Here is a 23,716-nt window from a genome sequence, read left to right as displayed (position 1 = left end):
CCAGACCTTTAGAAGAAATCTTACTTTGACTTTCTTCAGAAGCTTCAGCTGCTTTCATGTATGTAGAGGGAACCTCAAAAACTTTCCGCTTACTCCCACCTTTCTTCCCCTTTACCTCTATTATGCATGCGTCCTCCTCCAGCAGACCACTTTCGAGTAATCCAGCGTCTGCCCCCGTATCTAGGGGGCTTGGTACAGAGCAAACTCCGGCGCTGGAAACAGGCACTCTCTCGCTGTTTTTGCTTGCGTAGGAGTCCTTACGGAGACTCCGTACGTGCCTAGCCCTGCGGAGCTCCAGGGCGGCCCGACCCCAACGCAGCAGCTCTGACACCCGCTGCTCTCTCGCTGGGCGTTTCTTGCACTCGGTCTCGGTCTCGGTCTTGGTACTCTCCGCCTCCGCGCCAAGACCCACACACATCGGGACGGAGCCGGAGTAGGAGCCGCGTTATGTGGGAGCTTCGTTGATCAAAAACATAGAAATCCTGATGAAAATTGCTGCAGTTGTTCCAAAATGTTAAGCCGCATTATACCGAAGTGACATGCTTTCAAGCCGGAGCGAAAAAGGATACGGAGAAAGCCGCGGCACTCATGCGGGGTCAGAGCGGAGCACTACGGCGGTAAGCCTGCTGCCGGCATGTTTCCCCCTCGATGGCATGGACTGCCTAAAAGCCTTGTTGTACCAGGTCTGCATCTTATTCTTGTTGGACTGCATATGTGTGGTATGTGTATTAGCTGTGAAATCGTGGTTCAGCTGGGTGAAAAAGCGGCCATGGAGCCTTGTAGCTGCAAGCCTCCCTTCCTCTGTTGCCTTTGGTGCTGCAACCTCTGCTGCGGCAATGGCTAGATCAGTCCGAATGCTCCTTAATTTGCCCTGGTCAGTAACTAAATTCTGCCAACTAAGGCGGCGCCTATCAATTGTTGGGCACATTTCTTTTCTAACCAACTTCTAGATCTTTGGCAGGACTACTGGAGTGCCCCATAAAGATTGCATTGTAAGGCACAGGGGGTTATGATCACTATCTATTGTGTCAACAACCACCATATCTTCTACCAAGTACCACCACCTCAGATCCAGCAGAATGTAATCGATGCAGCTTTGCCTCCCCAGTCTGTTAAAGGTGTTGGCCCCAAGCCAATTTGATTTGGTCCTGCCATTAACTGCCCTAAGGCCAAAATCCAGAGTCATAGCTTTAACATTCAGCACTATTTGGGTCCACTTTAAGACCGGCTTCAAATCCACTGGTAGGACCAGCCACTTCTTTTCCATCTTCCAAAACTTCCAGCATCTCATCCCCGTTTTATGAGGTTCAAAGGTTATGTTAAAATCCCCAGCTATTATTAGGGGGAGGAAGGGATTTCTTGAACTCAGATATTCCTCCAGTGATGTGATAGTCGCTGAAGGTCTACCCCCTCTGGTACCTCTCACAAAGACATTGAAGATGTCAATGGCAGTATTCATAAGTCCCTAGAGGCAAATTCCCATAATATCTGGGTTATTCACAGGTTCACAGAGAGATATTTTTGCAAAGGCCGAGCTTAACTCACATTAAGAGAACCTCCTCTGCGGCCCATTTTTTATTGATTTCTGGTACGAAAATGCTATCAAAGCATACCTTATATGCTGGGACAATGCTCCAGGTCTCTTGCAATAGGCATACATCAAAGTTGTCCATGAACTCAGTCCAATGCGGGAGCAGCAGCTTGTTCTTAATGCCCACCACATTCCATGAGATCATCGAAAACAGTGGGGATGCTTCTTCACTCGTTTGACTATTTAGACAAGTTGTCACATAGTTATGATTGATACTGCCAACGGGGGTCAGGCCGGTAACCAGTTTGTTCAGGTATGGTGTATGCCTGGTGAATCCAAGGGCTCCTCCCTATTCCATAAGCCAGCAGGGCATCTAGCTGCACCTGAGAGCTCTAGGGTGTCGGAGGTAGCTAATAGTAGCATAAGGGCTCTGTCAATACATCTTGGCAAGCATTGACAGAGTGGTCAGCCATCCTTTCACTTTGCCCTGCAAGTTAATCGACCTCCCTCAGTGGTGACTTGATTAGCGGCCTCTTTATGTGGTCAATCGATCGCTGTGATTGTTCTGTGGGCAGCGAGCTACGTCTAAACTGAAGGGACAGGAGAACATGCTCTAAACTCCAAGGCGATTAAATCTTCGGCCAGTTTTCCATTAACCAGGATCAACACCAAACAATCAGTGCTAGAAAGACGTATCATGTGCCTTTTAACCCAAATAATGTCTTCCCTGATTGTGGATCTCCACCCTCTCACTTGCCGTATCCAGTGAGTTACCTTATTTGTCAGGGAATCTTCATTCTCGAACACTGTCTGTGGATCAAGATTGGGACATTAGTCTTATATACTTTACAAGCGTTGCTGATTGTTGGGTGCCAATGAGAAAGGGCTCTTGGCTTCATACACGTGCCATTAATAGGCCCAGCCTCCCGAGACCTAAGCAAGTGCCCTGCATCCTGCCCCCCAAGTTGGTTGTGTTGTAGGAACAAGTCTCTTTCCCTGGTCTGCGTAGTGTGCCATGTCCCATTAATGCAACATCTTGAATTGAAGCAGGGTGTGAGGTTAGCTGTCTATTTCCCATGTGTGCTACATGGCATTCCCTAGCTACAGTTCGATTTGTTTGTGCCTCATGGGGGTACCAATTTCATGAAGGCCATTAGTTCCTTCAACAACCCCATAAGGTCACCTATCATAGATTTCAAAGTGGAAACCTTAGCTTTTAGATCGCTAACGATATCATGGGTGCTGAGGGTAATGTTTGAGATGTTATTGGGTGGGCTTAACGTAAGGGTCTCATCACAGAGGTCCTTGTTTTAGGTGGGGCTTCGCTGTTGCAGGGATTCTGCCCAAAAATAGAACTATGCATAGGATTATGGGACATTAGTGCAAAGGAACTGAGTCATCCTAGGACCTTTGTACCCATGAGCCCAGGACCGACTAGCTATAGTGTCTTACTTGCTCTCCTACTCACTCATGGAGAAACAAGTGATTAGACACCCCAGAACACAACACTCCCAGATCTCTCAGGAATCACGATGCAAGATACACGCTTGTGCTCGCACTCTTGTACTTGTCCACAATAACATTTGACAGAGATATGAACAAGTTTAAAATGTTTATTTTAACTAATGTGCTCTAATATGCAGTATACGTGCCACAACAAACAAAAAAATACATAGTACAAATACGGTCAGCAAAGCATTTAGTCCATAAATCATGAAAGGAGATGTCATTATGAAAAGACAATATAGCCTAACCTCCCTCTCCTTGCATATCATTACTATTATTATATGTTAGAAGATCTCTGGGCTTTGTCTGCAGACCGATACCTTAGCCTAGAGAGGGTAGATGGTATACACCTGTTACAACGCAACTTTTACAACTACCTACCATTACAACGCAACTTTTACAACGCATACCATTACAACGCATTGCGCTGGGGGGCGCTCTAGGATAGGGAATACGTTTAATTTACTATCCAACACCTTCCCTAGTGTCCACGGGGACTGGAGTTGGAATAGTAAATTATACTTACCACTATCCAGCACCTCTAAGCGCTATGCGTTGTAATGGTATGCATTGTAATGGTCGCGTTGTAATGGTAGGTAGTTGTAATGGTATGCGTTGTAACATCATATATCCGGGTAGATCTACATTAACCTTGGGCATAGTTCGCATAGTAGCGCTACGCTTAGTTACGCGAAGTGCACTTCACACTACCCGAGCTACGCAAACTGCGTAGTGCACTGTGCAAAATGCTGTTTGCACTGATTGCACAGTGCCGGATGCTTGTCCGCACTGTGCAATCAGTGCAAACCGCATCTTGCACAGTGCAAGCAGTAGTTTTCTGCCACTCCAGTAGATTTCTACTCGAGCGGCAGCTTTCTCAACGCGGACTGGTAGTTTCTCGTCGCGAGCATAAGCGACTACTCGCAATGTGAAAAATGACCTCCCCTTATTGAGAATCTCGCGGGGGGTTTATTTTCCATGCTCGCGATCGACAACTTGATCTTGCTGATCGGGAATGAGGAAAAAGTCTCGCCGGGATGTCATTTTGCTCGCTCTCAGTCGCCAGCTTGACGTTGAGGACCGCGAGCAAGCAAAAAATGACTGCTGCACTAACCTATGCCTGTTTGCACTGTGCTACGTGCAATTTACGTAGTGCAAAGTAGCGCAAACTACGCAAGTGTAGCGTAGTACTTTGCCCAGGGTTAATCTACTTCATAGGTGCTGTCTCGCTCTTCTCCCTGGAAGGACCCTCTCCAAGTGTGTGCTACATATTTGTGTATTCCAATAAGATCAAAGTATGTTATCCCAAACAACAGCTGCATCGGTATGTTTTGTGTAGGTGCTAAGGCATGGCCAGAACAAACTAACAAGGGGCTTTGTTGTTCAAACGAGCCTACAATGTTCAGACTAACTCCCAGGAACCTGCAGAGTGTGAACACAATGATGGGTTCTCGTGTGAAAACAGCAATTGAGACAGTTGCAAAAATAAAGTCTTATAGTAATGTGCGCAAAGCAGCGGGCAATCTGCAGCGTGCACATGCCAACTTAGAGAAGACTACAATGTCCCCATGGGCCATGTGACACCGTAAAGGTGCAAAGCGATTACTGCATACAATTGGCTGGTCTACTATGCCATTAAATTGTATCTCGGCTGCCTCCCACGTTGAGTTATGGCTACTCCCTTTCTTGTATGTATGTTTAGCTGCTTAGTAATGAATACTGGGTCGTTTTTTGTTCTTGGGCATCAAAAACATCTTTGGCATAGTTTGATTTGTGCCATGGTTAGTGATTTTAAAGGAGCCATTACAGTCGATTAAACCCCCCCCCCTATTTACGTCTAGAATATCCTCACACTGAACCAGAGCGTATCAATGTGGTCGAGGGCACAATTGCATCCAGCATGCTTAGCTAATTTCTTTGCTTTCTTAAGTTTCACTGCGCATGGTCCGCCCACCCTCTGTCACCTTCATTTTGGCCATCGGACTAAAGGAACAATAGGTAGAGCTGTTGCAGATGGTAACCTAGCCCTTGCCAATACCACAGTGACAGTTGATCAATCTTAGGGTTTTTGTGCCGTCCCTACTTTTATACACCTCCCACTATGTAGCATACAAACAGATAGATAATTTAACAGCGGTGATACCTTGTAGTCCAAGAGAACAGAAGTTGGGTGGGGCCCAGCCCAGCCTCCTCTGGGCTCTGACGGGTGCGGACGGGCCTTCCCTTGGCCCGTGCGGCCCTGGGTACCGCCCGTGCGCATCCCACAGCACGGGAGTGATGAGCGCTTAAGAGCGCGATGCAGGTGCCCCTCCTCCTGGGGCAGTGTGATCTGGGACAGGTAGTCCTTTGCTGGCAATAGGCTGCGGCAAGTGTTATCAGGTGTACCGCGGTGTGGGAGCGATGAGTGCTTAAGAGCGCGATGCATGTGCCCCTTAACCCCTCTTCTTGGGACAGTGGGTCCTGGGACAGTTAGTCCCTTGCTTGCAACAGGCTGTGGCAAGTGTTGTCGGGCGTCCCGTGGCACGGGAATGATGAGTGCTTAAGAGTGCGATGCAGGTGCCCTTTAGCCCCTCCTCCTGGGGCAGTGTGTCCACGGACAGGTAGTCCCTTGCAGGCAACAGGCTGCTGCAAGTGTTGTCGATGATCCTATTTGCCATCTTGAGATGTGATCAGGCTGTAGTATTTGAGTTTTCGTTAACTGCAGATCCGGGCAGGTTTATTTTATATTTTTTGGTATGCTCTGGTCTTCCAGGATCAAGGCAAGCACTTTTTGTGTGTGTATTTCTAGATTGGCTATCCGTGAATTACAATGACATGCTCGTTCTGGTAAATTTCATTTTCTTTTGCTATAGCATTATGACTTTGCTTTTCCTGATACATTTCACTTCTCCCTTTTTATTTAGCGATTGTTGTGAACCAGAGGTAGGTTATACTTAAGACTGTTCCTTGAATGTATTGGTTCTTTGGGCTCCAAGGACATTTTCCCTTCCTATGACAACCTGCACACGTTGCAGAAATGTTCCGACTATTTCCGTGCCTTGAAACACTGATGAGGCCAATTTCTGCTCTGAGTTATTGTTTACACTGATGGGACACTGAATGGTGGTCATGACATGAGATGTTCTTTCTTTTTCGGTAAAAAATAGAAAGGTTTGGTTTCAGTCTGTTTCTTTGGTTTGACTCTTGGTTGAGATCACTTGGTGAATTTTTCTTCTTTCTTCTTTTTTTCTTCATATCTCCTTTCTGAGCACAGGACCTTGTAGTGTTAGTGATTTCATATGCATGAGAAAGTAACACTTAATGAGCATCCGCTTCTCTTTGCACTTTGTCAGGACATAAGTGTGGTACATTTTTAGTATATCTGATATGCATATAAAACAGCCTTTTTTATGAATATGTAATGTCCTTTATTCTAAATTAACAGCCTTGAAAAAGTTGTCATTACAACAAAACACATGTCGGCTGTGGTATTCATTTACCGACCTGCGTGTAACCAGAACTTGGAATGGATTATCTGAAAATTAAAGTTGGTTCTGCAAGATTGGCAGATCAAAAGTACTGTATTTGTGTGTGCTCTGGATTGTCTGTGTATGGAAGCTTTGACTTTTTCATATATGTATATTCACTGTTGAGGTGGCATAGTGTTGGTCCATCTGAGCACACGTTATTTTTGTACCAACCCGGAATCCAATCCACCCCACCACCTGCTGATCACCTTCCCCCCGTGAACACCCTTAACGCCTGGAACCCAATCTCCACTGAAGACACCATCCGCCTGATGAATTCCATCCACTCAGGATCCCCCACAGACCCATGTCCTCACCACATCTTCAACAAAGCAGACTCCGTCATAGCACCGCACCTCCGAGACGTCATCAACTTCTCCTTCAACTCCGCTACCTTCCCAGAAGACTGGAAACACGCTGAACTCACCGCCCTTCTGAAAAAACCCACAGCGGACCCCACCGAACTCAAAAATTACCGCCCCATCTCATTTCTTCCATTTCCGGCCAAAGTCATCGAGAAAGCCGTCAACAACCAGCTCGCCGCCTTCCTCGAAGCCAATAAATCCCTCGACCCCTCACAATCTGGCTTCCGAGCAAAACACAGCACTGAGACCGCCCTCATCGCAGCAACAGACGACATTCGAACTCTACTGGACAATGGAGACACAGTCGCCCTCATCCTCCTCGACCTCTCTGCAGCATTCGATACAGTCTGCCACAGCACCCTTCTACAACGCCTCAATAACATCGGAATTCAAGGAAAAGCACTTGAATGGATCACCTCGTTCCTCACCGGAAGAACCCAGAGAGTCCGCCTTCCTCCTTTCAAGTCCGAGGCCTCTGAAGTCATCTGCGGCGTACCCCAAGGATCCTCACTCAGTCCCACACTCTTCAACGTTTACATGAGCCCCCTCGCGGCCATCGCACGCCAACACAACCTCAACATCATCTCTTACGCGGACGACACTCAACTGATCCTTTCCCTCACCAATGATCCCAACACCGCCAAAACTAACCTACACAAAGGAATGAAAGAAGTTGCCGAATGGATGAAACAAAGCCGTCTGAAACTGAACTCAGACAAAACAGAAGTCCTCATCTTAGGTACATCCCCCTCCGCTTGGGACGACTCCTGGTGGCCGGAAGCCCTCGGAAAAGCACCCATCCCGACAGACCACGCACGGAACCTTGGAGTCATCCTGGATTCTTCACTCTCAATGAACAGACAAGTCAGCGCCGTATCCTCTTCCTGTTTCAACATTCTTCGCATGCTCAGAAAAACATTTCGCTGGATCCCCTCCGAAACTAGGAAAAAAGTCACCCACGCTCTGGTCACGAGCCGACTGGACTACGGAAACACCCTCTACGCAGGTACCACCGCTAAACTCCAGAAGAAACTCCAACGAATCCAAAACGCCTCAGCCAGGCTCATATTAGACATCCCACGCAACGAACACATCTCTGGTCACCTTAAAGACCTCCACTGGCTACCCGTCAATAAGAGAATCACTTTCCGACTGCTTACCCACGCACACAAATCACACTACGATATCGGACCAGATTGCCTCAACTCTCGTCTGTCCTTTTACACCCCCTCCCGCCAACTTCGTTCTTCCAGCCAAGCCCTCGCCACTGTACCCCGCATCAACAAGACCACCATGGGAGGCAGATCCTTTTCATACCTGGCTGCTAAAACATGGAACTCACTCCCCGCTTACCTTCGCCTCACCCAGAACCACCTAGCGTTCAGAAAGCAGCTTAAAACGTGGATATTTGACAAATAATCCTCCTCCCCTTCTCAAGCGCCTTGAAACCCTCTGGGTATGTAGTGCGCTATACAAATTTGTTGACTTGACTTGACTTGACAAGTACTGGTGTGACAATAGGAGTTGACAAATGCAGATTTGTGGAAGAAGAAGTGGAATATTTGTGACATACATTATCCGCTCAGGGTGTCAAACCCAAAATGAAGCTAGGGGAGGATCTCAAGAAGGCACGCGTGCTAAAGGACAAGAAACAGTTAAGGTCTGTTTTAGGACTGGTAGAATATTATTCAAAGTTTTTTTCAATTTTTCCAAGAAAGTATAAGATTTAATGAAAAATTAGGTTAAATATGAGTGGTCTAATGAGTTTCAAACTGGTTTTGTGGAAATAAAGAAGGTGATCATTGACACTGGGGTGCTCAAAACTTTGGATCCCAAAGATGCCTCTATAGTCGTGACAGATGCCAGTGCATATGGGCTGGGTGTCTTGATGCAGGTGGACAAGGGACAAAAAAGGTGTCAGCATTTACATCATGTACTCTCAAGGGTGCTGAAACTACATATTCCACCATTGAAAAAGAGCCACTAGCGTGCTGGTGGGGTGTGCAGTATTTTAGATTGTACGTGTGGGGTTCACAGTTTGAATTACATAGAGACCCTGGGTCTTTGATTGATTTGTTTAACACCAAGGGTGCATGTAAAATTACTCCATGCATAATGGAATGGTTATTTCGCTTCCAGGATTACACTTTCAGCATAAAGTATGTACCAGGCTCCAATAATATGAATGCTGATTGTCTGTCTCGCCTGCCTGTGCATGATGGTACAGTATAAAGAGGATGAGTGGATCATGTCATAAGTCAGTGATGTGTGTAGGGAAACTATTTGGGAGAAGGAGTGGAAGGAAACGTTGTCTAAGGATCTGGTTATGCACGCATTGATTGTTGTATTGCAACAACTACAAAAAAGGAGAGTGATGGTAAAATAAAAGATTAGTCAGGTTTTGATGGGGTGTCGAAGTGTTCTTAGGAAAAGCTTCCCTTCAGGTGATGGAGAGGGAGGTTTGAATGAAACGTATGCCAAAGAAGTTAGCAGATTAATTGTGTAACTGAAATAGTATTTGTGGGAGGTTGTTTTTGTTATTCTTGTGTTTTTTTGGATGTGACAGGAGGTTTAGAATAAACAAGACAATGTGTATGTACTATGGCTTTATTTTTTTCAGTTATGTTTACATATCTCATGTTGTCTACATTTCATGTTGTAGCCATGTATAGATTTGTTTGCATTAGTATGGGAGATGTATAGTAAATGCACTCTATGGCATGTAACACTCTCTTGATGGGTTTTCTTTATGTTGGGGACGACTTTGAAGGACTCTGGAATGTAGGGAGCAGTCCTGCCTGGGGTTGCACTGTATAGACGTGTCTGACAGTTGAGTTGTTCTTGAATAAACAGGGTATACTCTTAATTTGGCTGTGCATGTGTTTCCAAAACACACATCGCCCTCGCACAGATGGCATGCATCCACTGATGCCGCTCCAGAGGATGCTTCTTTTTCCGCCTCACCACCAAGTCTTGGAACGCCCTCTCACCCCATCTCCACTCTTCACCCTCGTTGACCCACTTCAGGAAGAGCAAGGCCCGACTGGCAGTGTCGGGCACCGGGCGTTTCCCCGGTGGGCTGCCAGAGTGGGGGCCAGTCTTGGGCCGCTGGGGGGCCATTTTTGTTACGGGGGGGCGTGCAATTTCGGCCCACGGTAACAAAATCAGCCAAAACCAGCAAACCGCTCGGTCGCACCCCTTTAGCCCCCCCAGGGGGGCCGGTTGAGCAGTTTGCCAGGGCTGGTTTCGGGTCCCAGTCCGGCCCTGAGGAAGAGACTCAAGACCTGGCTGTTCGACTGATACCTGTAGCACAGCACCTGGATACCCTCTTGGGTGATAAGCTGCACTAAACAAGTATCACGTAATTGAATGATAGTAAAATGATCAAACGTACCTGTTTTTTGACAGAATTCTGGTCCACAATATTTGTGTAGTCTACATACAAAGTATGTAAGCACAATGTTTTGGTTTCCTTTTTGTTTCACAATATTTTAGTGCTGCAAAATGTTTGGTCTTGATTTTAAGACATTCAACTCCGGTGTAGAGCTCCTGCTTTGTCACTCTCTCTCCTCTACTATGAGCCTGTATTTTATCTCTCTTTTTTTATGACACGCCACAGAATACCAGACTTAATGTTGTAAAATAGAATAAATAGTGCATGTATAAAAAGAGCATAAAAGGCAACCAAACATTTAACAATGTTATTTTCTTGGAGCAACTTGCATCAACAATATGTTATCTTGAGTTCTACGAACAGTCCTGGTCAGTCCTGTGCTTGTCCACTGGAATGGAATGAGTAAAGATTTATGAAACATGGAAAACCAGGTTGTAGTATTTTTCCAGTGCATTGGTAGAGGCGTTTCTTAATCATTCTTCTAAGCACATCCACATGACACCACAAAAAAGGTTCCAACATATGATAATGCAACTATGCAGCATATGAATATCCAGAAAAGGAGGAAAGTTTAGGCAATTCCTCCTATGTAGCCCATTCCTATGAGGGTAGGTATTTTGTACAGCAACCTCTGGAAAGGTCAAAACAAACTGTGCAACTCCTCTTCATTAATGGTTCTCAGAGGATGGAGAAATCAAACATTGCAGTGCCTCTGGCTCAGAAGAGGTGGCAAGTGCATATACCAGCCCATATATCCTTTCCTTATCCATTTATTAAAAATCAGACTACTGTGTAAAAGAAATGCCATTTATTTTCTTTTTGGACCCGGGCAGAGGTCCCTCTTTCCCTCCATGAAGCATAGGGGGTTCATGGTATCCCTATCCTGCCCACATATATGTTTTTTTTTACAACTTCAGAACAGGGAACTAAGTCCCTGAGTCCTGTAATGACCCCCAGCAATATGTTTCTCATGTTGCTGGCAGCCAATAAGAGCGCTTGCTCATTTAGGAGTCGCAATCCCATGGAAGCAAGATGGCGCAAACAAAATAAAGCTTTTTGGAACAATCAGAATGCTATTTTTTTTAAATGTGAGCTCCTGCAAGAGTCTTGGAGACTCTCGCAAGCCCAACTGCCAAAATGTACAATGATGTTTCACCCTTAGTTCCTCAAAAACTACTAAACGTATTTACACCGAATCATGAAAATCGCAATATATGGACCAAGATCTAACTTCCTGCCTATTTTGATTTAATTCCATTTACTGTTTTTTTCTGAAAACTCCCTTAAACATGTTTTTGGAAAATGCATGGAGATTTTCTGTTTTGGGACCCCCCTTTTTCCTTTGCCCCCTGGACAGACCACCCCACAACTTTCCAGGAAGGAGCTGAGGTGGACAAACTTTACATTTTTTAAAGTTTTGGAAGGATTTATCTTGCGGGCCAAAGATAGCAAACCAAAAAACACTCTGTCTATGGAAAAGCAGACCTAACAATAACTACCTACTGGTGACCGCCAGTAGGTAGTACATTACCTGGTGGCGGCCACCACTGGATATTTATAGTTAGGATCATGTTTCTATAGGAAATGCATTTTTTGCTTTGCTAATAACTTTGGCACCATTTGACGAATCTCCACAAATCTTTCCAAAAAAGTGCTACTTTTTTCCTAGTTTGCACATGGCAAGTTTCGAGGTGATACTCCATTCATTCTTCTGTAGGGACTAGACACAGCTACAGCCTAAACTGCTGAATGTATTTATACCAATTTTGGCAAAAAGCTTGATCTAGGTCCAGAAAAAGGGCTTTATGTGTCTTGGTGGAAATCCATTCAGTTGTTATTGAGTAATCACTGAAAAATAAACTTTGTATATCTAGGGACCGCATATCCTGACAGATCTCAAAGTGAGATCTGATTGGCTGCCATCACATCACCCAGAAAGTGATGGCAGCCATTTTAAAACTCAAAACTCAGTCCAGAGTCTTAAATAAAGTACAGAAAAATACCCTGAGCCCCTAGTTCTGTTAGTGGGGTCCCTGGACCCAAAAACATTTGTAGCAAAAAAAAAAAAAAACAAGGGCTGTCTTCTCCGCTTGTTTTTTAAGACCCCCTGGGTGGCTTAAAACCCACTTGGGGAACACATTTATTGTTTTTATTGTTTGAAGGAGGGGGACCCATGTGGCCCACTCTACAGGCTGTTTTCGGCCCTGGGGACTTCCTTCTCGGGGCCTGGCCAAATTTTGAAAGGAGAGGGAGAAAAGCAGCCTCTCTCCCTGGGCTGATTTCAGCCCAAGGACACAACCCCCACCATTCCCCCCCCCGCCAGGGCCTGGCCGCATCTACAAGGGGGAAGAAGGATGCAAGGCTCCACTCCCTGAGCCTTAATGGCCCTGGCGACCCCACCCTAAAGGCTAAGTTCCCGAGCTGCCCACCCCGGGATGTCACAGTTTCCCTGCCTGCACTGGCATGGACAAGGAAACCTGTTTGCTTTCACTTGAAAGTGGGAGCAAACACCAAGTCCATTCCCAGCAGGCGGGAGCATGAAAAATGCTCCAGCCACTAGGAAGCTGACTTTTCATCTCTTTCCCTGCCCACAGTGAAGGAGTCAGGGAAACAAATGAAAATATTACTCCCAACTGCAGGGAGGAGTATTTTTAGCTGTTCTATGCGGGCGGGGACAATAATAGATCCCACTGGATACAGGGAGCCGGGCGGAGCCGTAGGAGCCTTAGGGCTTGGTCCTGAGCCATGATTTGGTGAGTGCCCTCAGTCAACACCAGGGTATCTACCCTTTGTTGGCCAGGCCCTGGGTATGGGGTTCCCAGGGCCAACATCGGTTCAGGGAAGAGGGCTTCCTATCCCCCTTTCCATTTTCCAAATCCTCTGGTCACGGTGGGATGGAGACCCTGGGACTGAAATCGGCCCGTGGAGGGGTCATGAATGCCCCCTGTATCCAAAATGGATGGGCCCAGGGGATGGGGTCCGCAGGACCAAACATGGCCCTGGGAAGGGAGCCATGTGCCCCATCCCCCGAAAAATGTGATGGCCCCCAGAGGATGGAGTCCCTGGGGCCAAAAGCAGCCCAAAGAGGGTGGAGCATATGCTCCTTCCCCCAAAAAAGTTGCCAGGCCCAGAGAGATGTGATACTTGTGACCAAAATCAGCCTGAGGATGCGTATCCTCCCCTTTTTAATTAGTGTCCCTAGAGGATGGGGTCCCAAGAACCATGTAGGCTCAGGCAGGGATGCCACATGTCCCCCTCCTTTAAAAAAAGGCCCTCTGATACACTGGGCCAGGCCCTGTGGCCATTCCCCTGCAGGACACAGCCAAAGGCAGTGTGTAATGTGAGGTCGGACTTCTTTTGAGGGGTTGCCCACTGGTCCTGGACACAGCCAGGCCTTGTGGCCAACACCCCACTGCCAAAGGGTCTAGACAGTGCGGGGTTAGCTGAATGCAGGGGGTTTGGATTAATGTATGGTTATTAAATATTACTTTACCTTAGCAAAAACCTAGAAATTCACTGGAAAAAACAAAGTTAAAGTAACATTATCGTTAGATGAAATGTTCAGTTTTAAACTCTATAAAGCACTGAAACTCACTAGTTATAGTTAAAACTATCTTAAAAAACTATAACTTGTGCTCTGAGGTAACTATAACTCACTTTCTCACCATGCACTGCAAATTACTCGACATTTTACATCACTAATGATCTTTTTCGACATCATTTATAATATCACGGTGCATGGCGGGGCTGCGAGTTCCAGTTACCCTCCATCTCAATCAACTACTCAAAGACCTGTCCCATACTCTCTCACACCCCCCCCCACAACCACTCACACCCACCCACACATCCATTCACCTTCTCACACACCCATACAGTCAATAAAACATCCTCTCAGACACCCATAGGGTCACTCCTACATCCACTCAGAGACACAGAGAAACACTCACAGACCAACACAGGCACTCACACACACACTCACACAGTCACATATGCTGCGTCTGAGGGGTTGGCTGCAGGGCCTGGCTGAAGGCTGTATGCAGGGTAGGGTTAGATGCATGCATGTTGGTTGGTTGCAGGGTCTGGTCTCAGGATGGCACTGCAGCCAACCCCCTGCTGTGCAACACCAAAGGCCATGCACAGTGATTGTTGGATTAACTTATGGTAGGTAAATAGTATATTACATTTTTTTAAAACATAGACTTTCACTGAAAAAAAACAAAGGTTATAGGGATGTTATAGTTAGAAAATAGAGCTAAGAAATTATATAAATTAGCTAAAAAAAACAAAGGTTACAGATTGTACAGACACAAAACCCAAGGAAATGCAGCAGTTATAGTTATCGAAAGTAACTATAACTGGTAACCTTAGATAACTATAGCTCATGCCCCTGGTGGGCTCAATGAAAATGTCATGATGCTGGAGGAGACCACTTGTGGTGGTGTTGTGCCTAGGGCCCTGACTGGAGGTGGCGTTTGTCTCTCCAGGGACACAGGGGCTTAGTCGCCTTGCAAGTGAGCCCCTCCAGGTTCGGCATCTAGCCCACTGGGCCTAGGTGAAGTGGCACCTCCACGCTAAGTCTCTCGGTGCCCTCTGCCATCATCATGACAGCTGAGACACCCACCCTTCTGGAGGGACCATTCAAGGGCATTGTCTATTAAAGAGCGGCAGTCACAAGTACCCGCCTGGCGTTGCCTCTCATATCTTCAGGACTTGAGGCCGCACCCTGCTTGGTGTTGGTTCAATCATGGCAGGACACTGTTGCGCCTAAGAGGGATGCCTCCATCAAGGATCTCCTCACCAAGCCAGTGAGCAAAAAGCCAGAACCCCACAGAGAGACGTCTCCATCAACATCGTCTGTAACAGATGACGTTAACTCTGAGCATGCCAATGGGGAAGAACCAATCACCTGTGCCTTTTTAGAGACTCTTTTTGGATATATGTGGGCAGACATTGCGACCCATAAACAGGCAATGGCAACAGAAATCTAGGTCTTCATGAGAGAAGTGAGTGAGCATGGTGAGAGAGTTAACACTGTTGAACACAATAGTGACTCACACTGGATGCGCACCATCAGGAGCTGTTCAAATTGCAGGATAGGAATGCTGAGTTTAGCTATCAGTTGGAGGACCTTGTAAACAGGTCTCGGAGGGCTAATATAAGAATGAAAGGCATCAGTAGCCAAGCTGCTGCAGCAGGCTTTGAAAACTATGTCTGCGGACTCTTCAACAATGTCACACCAGATCTCATCCCAAAACATATCATACTGGACCGAACGCACAAAGTGGGTGATCCTGCTAAATCGCCTGATTTGCCCCAAGTCATTCTGACTTGCCTGCACTATTACAAATAGAAGGAGGCAATTATTTCAGCTGTTCAGGATCGTAACGCTATTGACTTTGAGAGTACCAAGGTCTGGTTGTACTAGGACCTTTCTCCCATTACCCTGCAACACCATCATCTGCTGAGGCCTATCAGATAATACCTACAGGAGAAGGGAACCCCCTATCAGTGGGGGCACTCCTTCTGTCTCACCTTCATGTGGAACAATGAGACATAGTGCATGCCCACCTTGGAGGAAACCATAGCTTTGCTGGACCTTGACAAACCTCAGCAGGCTGAGGCCTCTTGTCCCCTCATGCGGAGTCCGGCTCACACTTCAGCATGCCCAAGGCATTCCACATGCCCAAAGACAAGAAAAACAACCCAACCCACCAAAATGGTGAGTCATAAGGAGAGAGCTACCCTCCTCTACCAACTTCAGCATGCAGAGACCATCTCCAAACCTGAAAATGATTGACTGCCACCTACACTGTAAACTGGGCACCCTATGCTCCCCTGCTAGCACACACAAAATTGCACGCTCTCCTATAGTTGTGTGCGATCTGTTTAGGACCCAGCTCCCCCAAGTTGAATTGCATGGTGTGAGCTGTGGGGCTCCTTGTTTCACAGAATGTTTCAAGACTGAGCCTGGCTGCCACGACATGGACCCAAATTGAGTTGTTATTAGCAATCTTTGGGAGAGACCCCTCTAGTTTTATTGTTCACGATTGCTCTATATGTTATTTCTTTCCTGATCCTCCATTCTTTACTTATCTAGCACAGCACAGCAATGCCTTTGTACATTAGCACTATGCAGACCACCCCTCAGGATTATTGCAGCCACACCTTGTCTGAGTCTTTGCCTTTACTCCCCCACAGAGAGACCAATTGTTAGGACAATTAGTTATAACATTCAGGGCCTCAAAGTACCATCAAAATGCCTGGCATTCCTTTCTATGTTGCAGGAATCTAACTGTGTGATATTTCTAAGTCAGGATACGTATCTTCTTAAGGCAGATTGGAGGCTCTTGAGATCCCGATAGTTCAATCATCAGTACTTTTCGTTGGGGAAAAGAGCTGGTGTAGCAATTTTCTTGGCTTCTCACTTCTTGGTAGACTTTTGTCGCTTCTCATGCTAAAAATGATCACCAGGAAGTCTATATCCTTGACACACTAAGACATGTGATGGCCACTATGGATAGTGATGTTCTGATAGGAGTCGATTTCAATCTGGTCCCAGATGCTAGCCTGGATAGGTCCGTACAAAAGGTGGGACAACTTGGTATATTTTTCCCACAGCATGTCATGACCAGCTGATCATGCATGGGTTTACAGATGTATGGTGCAAACACCATCCCATAGAGAGGACTATACCTACTTCTCAGCCTCTCATCAGACCTACGCTAGATTAGACGTCTTTCTTGCAACCCCGCGAATATTAGCATCTACCATCGCAATTGATATTGGTGCCACTGCACTCTGATTACGTCTCACTTAATCTCCATATATATTTGCCAGGTCTTACCCCCCAGCACCGTACTTGGTGCCTTAGCCATAGGCTTTTAACATATGTGGCACACATCACGGAGATGAAAGGAGCGATTAGGGAATTTTTGGAACCCAATGACATCCCTGTAACACCCATAGCACCATTCAGCCTGCTGATTGCTTTGGCAGCACATTTGAACACAGATAAGAGGAATAAGAGCATAAGAGGATATCACTTAAGGGGTTGAGAACTGGAGGAAGCACATAAACAATCTGGCTTGCATAAAATACGCTGCCAAACCCTACATTGTGCAAACAGCTCAAAGCTCTAGACCTGGATAGAGCAGAGTATGCCCTTTTAAGCACCAAGCAGAAGTTTTATGTGGGGGCCAGAAAGGCTCCTGGCACACCACTTATGGGCCTAGGCTGTTAGACCAGGGGCATAACACAGGCCCCCGCAGCCCCCATGTTGCAGGGGGCCCCCAAGATTCAGGGCCCCCCTCAGCACAGTACTTTGGCTGGAGGACTCCTGATTAAGTTCAGAGGGGGACTCTCCCCATACCTTGCAGGGGGGCCCCCTCAAGTTTCGTTATGCCACTGTGTTAGACAATGGGCATCTGAAATCGAATGGCCACAGAGTGTCTGGTTATTTCAAGCTGAGCAAATTGACCATTCTTTTGAATGCTTATATGCCACTCTTTACTCTGATGAGGACCCGGCTGAGAAAGATGCCTTGTCGTATTTAGCGCATGTCCCTTTGCAGTAATTAACACCACAGGATGCCTCGCATTTGGATCGTGATATCCGGATGGATGAGGTGTTGGCAGCGATTTCTCACTTACGGTCGGGCAAGGCACCAGGGCAGGATGGCTACAAATAAATTATTTGCAACCTCCCTAGCTCCCATACTTACCCACCTGTATAGCTCATTCAGCAGCACCACGGGCTCCCTGACTGATACTATGATGCTAGCTACCATTACGGTGCTGCCCAAGCCCAGCAAGGACCTTGAACATTGTTCCTTATGCCAGCCAATTCCACTACTAAATGCTGACACCAAGATCTTTACTATCATTTTAGCGAACTGATGGGTTCCATATAAGCAGGATATCCCGGCCCGTGATTAAACAGGGTAAATCCCCAAGCGGGCTGTAGTGACAACACCAAACACTTGAGCCACCACTTGGATAAAACCCAATGTTCACAGGTTCCTGTGCTATTATTGTCAGTGAACGCTGGGAAAGTATTTGAACTGGTACATTGGCCATACCTGCTTTTAATGCTCTGGGGGGTGGGCCTTGGTGTGCGGTTCAGGCGCTAGGTTTAGTGTAGCTATTCAGGCCCCAGGGTGAATGTTCGAGTTAATAGCCTGGCGTCTTCACTCTTTGCCATTGCCAGTGTCACTCGGCAAGGCTGACCCTTGTCTCCACTCCTTTTCACAGTGTACATGGAGCCCCTTGCAGAGTGTGTTCATAAAAACGTCACAATAATGTGTATCACCATGGGAGAGAGGGACCACAAGCTTACGCTCCATGTGAACAACGCTATGGTTGATTGACACATTCACTCATGTCATTGCCCTTTCTTGTGCAAGAACCGGAGGAGTTTGGGGAAGCTTCCAGGTTTAAAGTCAAACTCTAGAAATCTCAGCTCCTCAATTTAACAAACCAACTTACCCTCAAGTGCATCTTTCCCTTCTCATGGGTGGAGCAGGGGCTTGGGAACTAAGGCCTTCAAATTCACTCCACACTGGCTCGAACTGCAGAGAGCTATTATGGCACCCTACTCTCCAAAGCTCTATTTGATCTAGAGTATGGGAAAGGCTACAGGCTATTTTGGCTGGGGCGCCGTGTGGCCATCAAAATGACTCTGCTGCCTAAGATTCTATATGTTATGCAAACGTTACCCTGCAGTCCCCACTGGAAGTTTTGAACAAATTACAACTTCTGATAGAAGATTACATCTGGACGGGTATGAAAGCCCTTATGGCCTAAATGCGGGACTACTTATCTCCAGAAGAGGGTGGGCTTGGGGCTCCCCATCTTACACATTACTATCAAGTGATGAAGCTTTGGTATGTAGTAGAATGGACCATGCCTCTCTCATAGAAACACTGGTGTTTCATTGATCAGACAGTCGCTGGCATGCATATCTGGAAGATACCCTGGCTACCCAAACAACACTGGCCACATGGGGTATACAGATCACGAGTCCCTAGGTGTACAATGGGGACCTAGAACTGGGTGCAGATCCTGAAAAAGCTTTCCACTTGCATCTCCCCACAAACAACAACTATTGGTAAACCAGATTTTCCTCCAGCCTGTAGTGTCCAACTACATACAGTGGCAACAAGCCAAATGCATAAGGATAGGCAACTTTTTTGTTCCCACAGGGCTATTGGACTTCTACCAGATTCAACACCATTATGATATTCCTTCCACCGTCCACTTACAGTATCTGGTAATCCACCATTGGGTCACTCAACCCATCATTCGCCCACATGGTAGTTCTCCCTACTACCATTTGAGAAATGGCTTCTGGCTAGGACTAAAGATAAGCACCGCATCTTTAACATCTATACCTTTCTCACTGCCTCACAGGTCCCAGTAAAAATCCACAGCACAACGTCTTTGGGAGACAGAGTGCTAGCATGCCTTTCCACCTAAAGAATGGTCAAATTGTCTAAAACGAGCCAACACCTCCACACGTAGCACCTCAGGCAATGAAACACTTCTTAAAATAGTCCTTATTGGTACTACACCCCTGTGTGGCTGGCTCAGTGGAACAGGGACAGGGTTGCACATTCCTGGTGGGATTGTGCACAAGTGTGAACCTTGACATATCTTCTTTGGCAGTGCCCAAAGCTCCAGCACTTCTGGTTAGAAGTCCTTGCCTCAGTCAACCAAACGTGCACCACGGACCTCCTTAGGTTCCTGAGTTGTGTCCTGCTGGGGCTCCCAAATGCCTTCACCTACTCCCTGATATCCACATTGGGCGAGCCATAAACCTGGCCCTCTATGTGGTCAAAAATGTTTTGTTGGCATGCTGGGGCACTGCCAACATGCCTACTCACTTAGACTGGCTCTACAAAATATTGGATCTCCTAGGCATTGAAAAACTGACGCCATCTGTAAAGCTCACAATGCCTCAATTAAATAAGGCATGAGGTCCTAGCCTGCAGCTCCTGTCACCATAATTCCTAGAATTAACATGCCCTGTCTACCTACACAGACTTATCTCATACCTACAGACCAGTTTACTGACTGATCTCCTTAGGAACTAATATTGCATTCCACTCCAATCTATGGACTGAGCGACACACCTTGTCCCCACCTCAAATGGCATTCTCATAACTAGATAGGTTGTTTTTCCTACCAACCTATCCCTAATATGGTGGGAGGAGCCGACACAGCTGAGTAGGCTGTGCCCTGTCCCCACACAAAGGGCTGCATACGCCCCTGTAGTGAGGCTGGAGCCAGAGTTAGGAAGGGGATCCTCTGTGCACTTCAAAGCCACTCTCTGAAGTCTCCTTCACTTTAAAGGCACAACTGGGTGTAAGTACTGGATCTCTGAACCCACTAAATCAGACACTACTGGACCTGTGAAGAACACTGCTGTACCCCTACCAGGACTGTCTCTCTGCTGAACTGCTGCTCTGGAAGAACTGCTTTTCTACTTTGCTGTGCTGCCCCGCTGGCTGACACCCTCTGCCCCACTGAGGAAGGATTGAACCCATCTCACTTGAACTAAGAGTGACTCCAAGGACATCTTGTTCTAAGTCTCAGGGACATCAAAGATTTCTCATCACTTTCAACAGCATCTGGATTTTGCTTGCTGACACATCGCAGCTACTGTCCGGATCGCGTACATTGCATCACCCACTGCACAATGAATTGTCTCCAGTTTCTGTAGCATCTCGGCCTTTGCGCGACTGGGTGCTGACACATCGCTTAGTGCTGCACACATCACCTCCAGCCCAGGGGTTCGATGATGCATCACTTTGGTGCTCTTCACATCTTGACACTATAGATTTCTTCGTCAGTGTACAGCAGGGAACCAATGCATTGCCTACATCAAAGGGATCAACAACAACGCATCGCCTCCACTCCTCCCTGCATCGTCTTCTAAATCAATGCATCCAAAGTACTGTTCAGTGCGCTAAGGTTGGTCCTTATATCCCACCTGCACTACATCGTGGTCAGCTTGAACCTTTGGATTTAACCCAGTCTAGCATGACCAGATAGCCCCAGTTGATGCTATTGACTTCTAAGTACTACAAAACAGTTTGTCTTTAAAAATTAATACCTGAACTTCTACGTATATTATTTTTGTTACTTGGTTCTTGTTTCGTTCATAAAAATGTAATCTTTTTTTCTAAATTGGTGTGGAGTATTTTGTTTGAAGTTGTTGCACAAATACTTTGCACATTTCCTCTTAAGTTAAGCCTGACCGCTCTGTGCCAAGCTTCCAGAGGGCGAGCACAGGTTGTGTATCTGACTTACCCTGACTAGGATTGTGATTCCTGCTTGGACAGGGTGCATATCTCTACCAACCAGAAACTCAATTACTAACACAAAGTATTTCAGCAAATCTTGTAACATCAGCGACTTACTACTCATATGCACGGGGCTGACAACCATTATATGTAAGGGCACTCACTTTCTGTTAGATCAGACGCTCATTGATCCACAAGGAAGATAGGTCATTATCACAGGTGTACTAAGAGGCACCAAAGTTGGTATTATTAATGTGTACAGTCGTAATACGGACGACCCTGACTTTTTTATGAATCTATGGGCGAAAAATACATGACCTGCCAGCTCTGGAGCTGATCCGGAGAGGAGTCTTGAATGTCGCATTGGGTAATGCGCAAGACAGATCTCAAAACTCCACAGAACATCATAAACATGCAGTATCAATTATTTTAAATGGCATGAGAGAGTCCGCATGCATGACATATGGTGCATACAAAACTCAACTACACTAGATAGCACCCATTCATCGACAGTACATAACAGCTGGTCAAGGCTTGACTATTGGCAGGACATAACTCACCTCTCTGAAAACACTTCCTGACCCTAAACCCGTTCTATTAGCTCTACAGATCCCGACATATATACACCCACCATTTGTCTGGCGTTTTAATGCCACTGCACTTTTAGACCCCATCTTCAAAGAAACAATACAATTGGCAATAGAAGATTACTTTGCGGACAGTAAACATTCAGTTGATAATGCAGGTACGCTGTGGGAGGCCTTTAAAGCGACTCTAAGAGGCATCTTTATAAGCACGAATGCCGGCATTTTAAGGGATATCCAAACTCAATTGAAGAAGTACAAAGACCACATAAAACTTCTAGAGGCAGAATATGATAACACTCATAGTGCACTCACCCTTGGCAAACTGCGGAATGACATGAATCTATACAATACACTAGCAGATGATGAAATAAAATATACGTCCGGACGCTACGCAGCACGCAAGATAGGCGAAGGAAGTAGGCCAGGCCAAATACTGACACAAAAAGTGCGCACCACGCATAAACAACACACTGTTATACAAACAAAGGATGATAACGGGCAACTACAATATGACACCCAAGGTATACTGAACACATTTGTTGAAACATACAGCGACTTCTATAGGACACAGCATACAGTGCTATGGCCTGAAATTATGCACTATATTGAAGACATAGCGATGGTATGGCTATCCGATACACACCGTGAATACCTAGTCCAACCCATAACGGAGGAAGAAGTACAGTTAGCTATAAAATCATTGCCCAATGGTTAGTCACCTGGCCCTGACGGGTACACTGGTGGATTTTATAAAGCGTATTTTGACTTATTGATTCCGCATCTACTTGAGATGTATGACGAAGCCTATAATAATAAAATCCTCCCCCCAACGCTCCGTGAAGCGCTTATAGTGACACTGCTAAAGCCAGATAAAAATCCTAAAAAAGCGGAGTCTTACAGACCCCTTTCATTACTAGACGTTAAGATATTGGCAAAGATCATTGCAACAAGGCTGCAACCACTCATGTCCACTATAGTCCTACCCGACCAATCGGGATTTATTCCAGCTCATTCAACCACACAAAATCTACGCACTATATTTGCACTTTTAAATCAACTAATTCTGGAGTTACAAGCTGTGGCGGTGCTACTAAATGCAGCTAAGGCCTTTGGCGAATGGCCCTACTTGTTCACGATATTACAAAAAATTGTCTTACCGCCCATATTCACCAACGGGATAGCCCTTCTATACAATAAACCAACTGCCTGTCTCAAAGTTAATAGACATATATCAGAAGTTATACCAATACAGCGTGGCACTAGACAAGGTTGCCCATTGTCTTCTCTGCTCTTTTCTATTGCATTAGAGCCGCTGGCTTGGAAAATACGTCAGAAATACGCACACACAGCACTGAGACCCATTAGCATATCATTATACGCAGATGATATGGTGCAATACCTACGAGACCCTGAAGAGAACCTTTCATCACTATTACGAGAATATATACAATTTGAGCACTACTCGGGCCTGCAAATTAACTGGAGCAAATCAGCGGTAGTACCGTTACCAGCAATTACAAAAGCA

At 46.2% G+C, this 23,716-nt stretch overlaps 1 protein-coding gene across 1 annotated transcript in view; it reads right to left on the bottom strand.

Moving 5' to 3' along the window:
• Positions 1-2,116: 2,116 nt before the first annotated feature.
• Positions 2,117-23,716, bottom strand: part of LOC147685227 (uncharacterized) — a 47,290-nt gene continuing 25,690 nt past the window's right edge. The window contains exon 3 of the mRNA XM_086939768.1: positions 2,117-2,341. Within this exon, the coding sequence (XP_086795894.1) occupies positions 2,117-2,341 (225 nt within the window). The remainder of the gene's footprint in view (positions 2,342-23,716) is intronic.

The sequence above is a fragment of the Lissotriton vulgaris genome, chromosome 10 (genome assembly GCF_964263255.1).
Source record: "Lissotriton vulgaris chromosome 10, aLisVul1.2, whole genome shotgun sequence".
NCBI classification, from domain to species: Eukaryota; Metazoa; Chordata; class Amphibia; order Caudata; family Salamandridae; genus Lissotriton; species Lissotriton vulgaris.
Note: the sequence above shows the minus strand (reverse complement) of the source record. Positions and strands in the feature narration are given on the sequence as shown.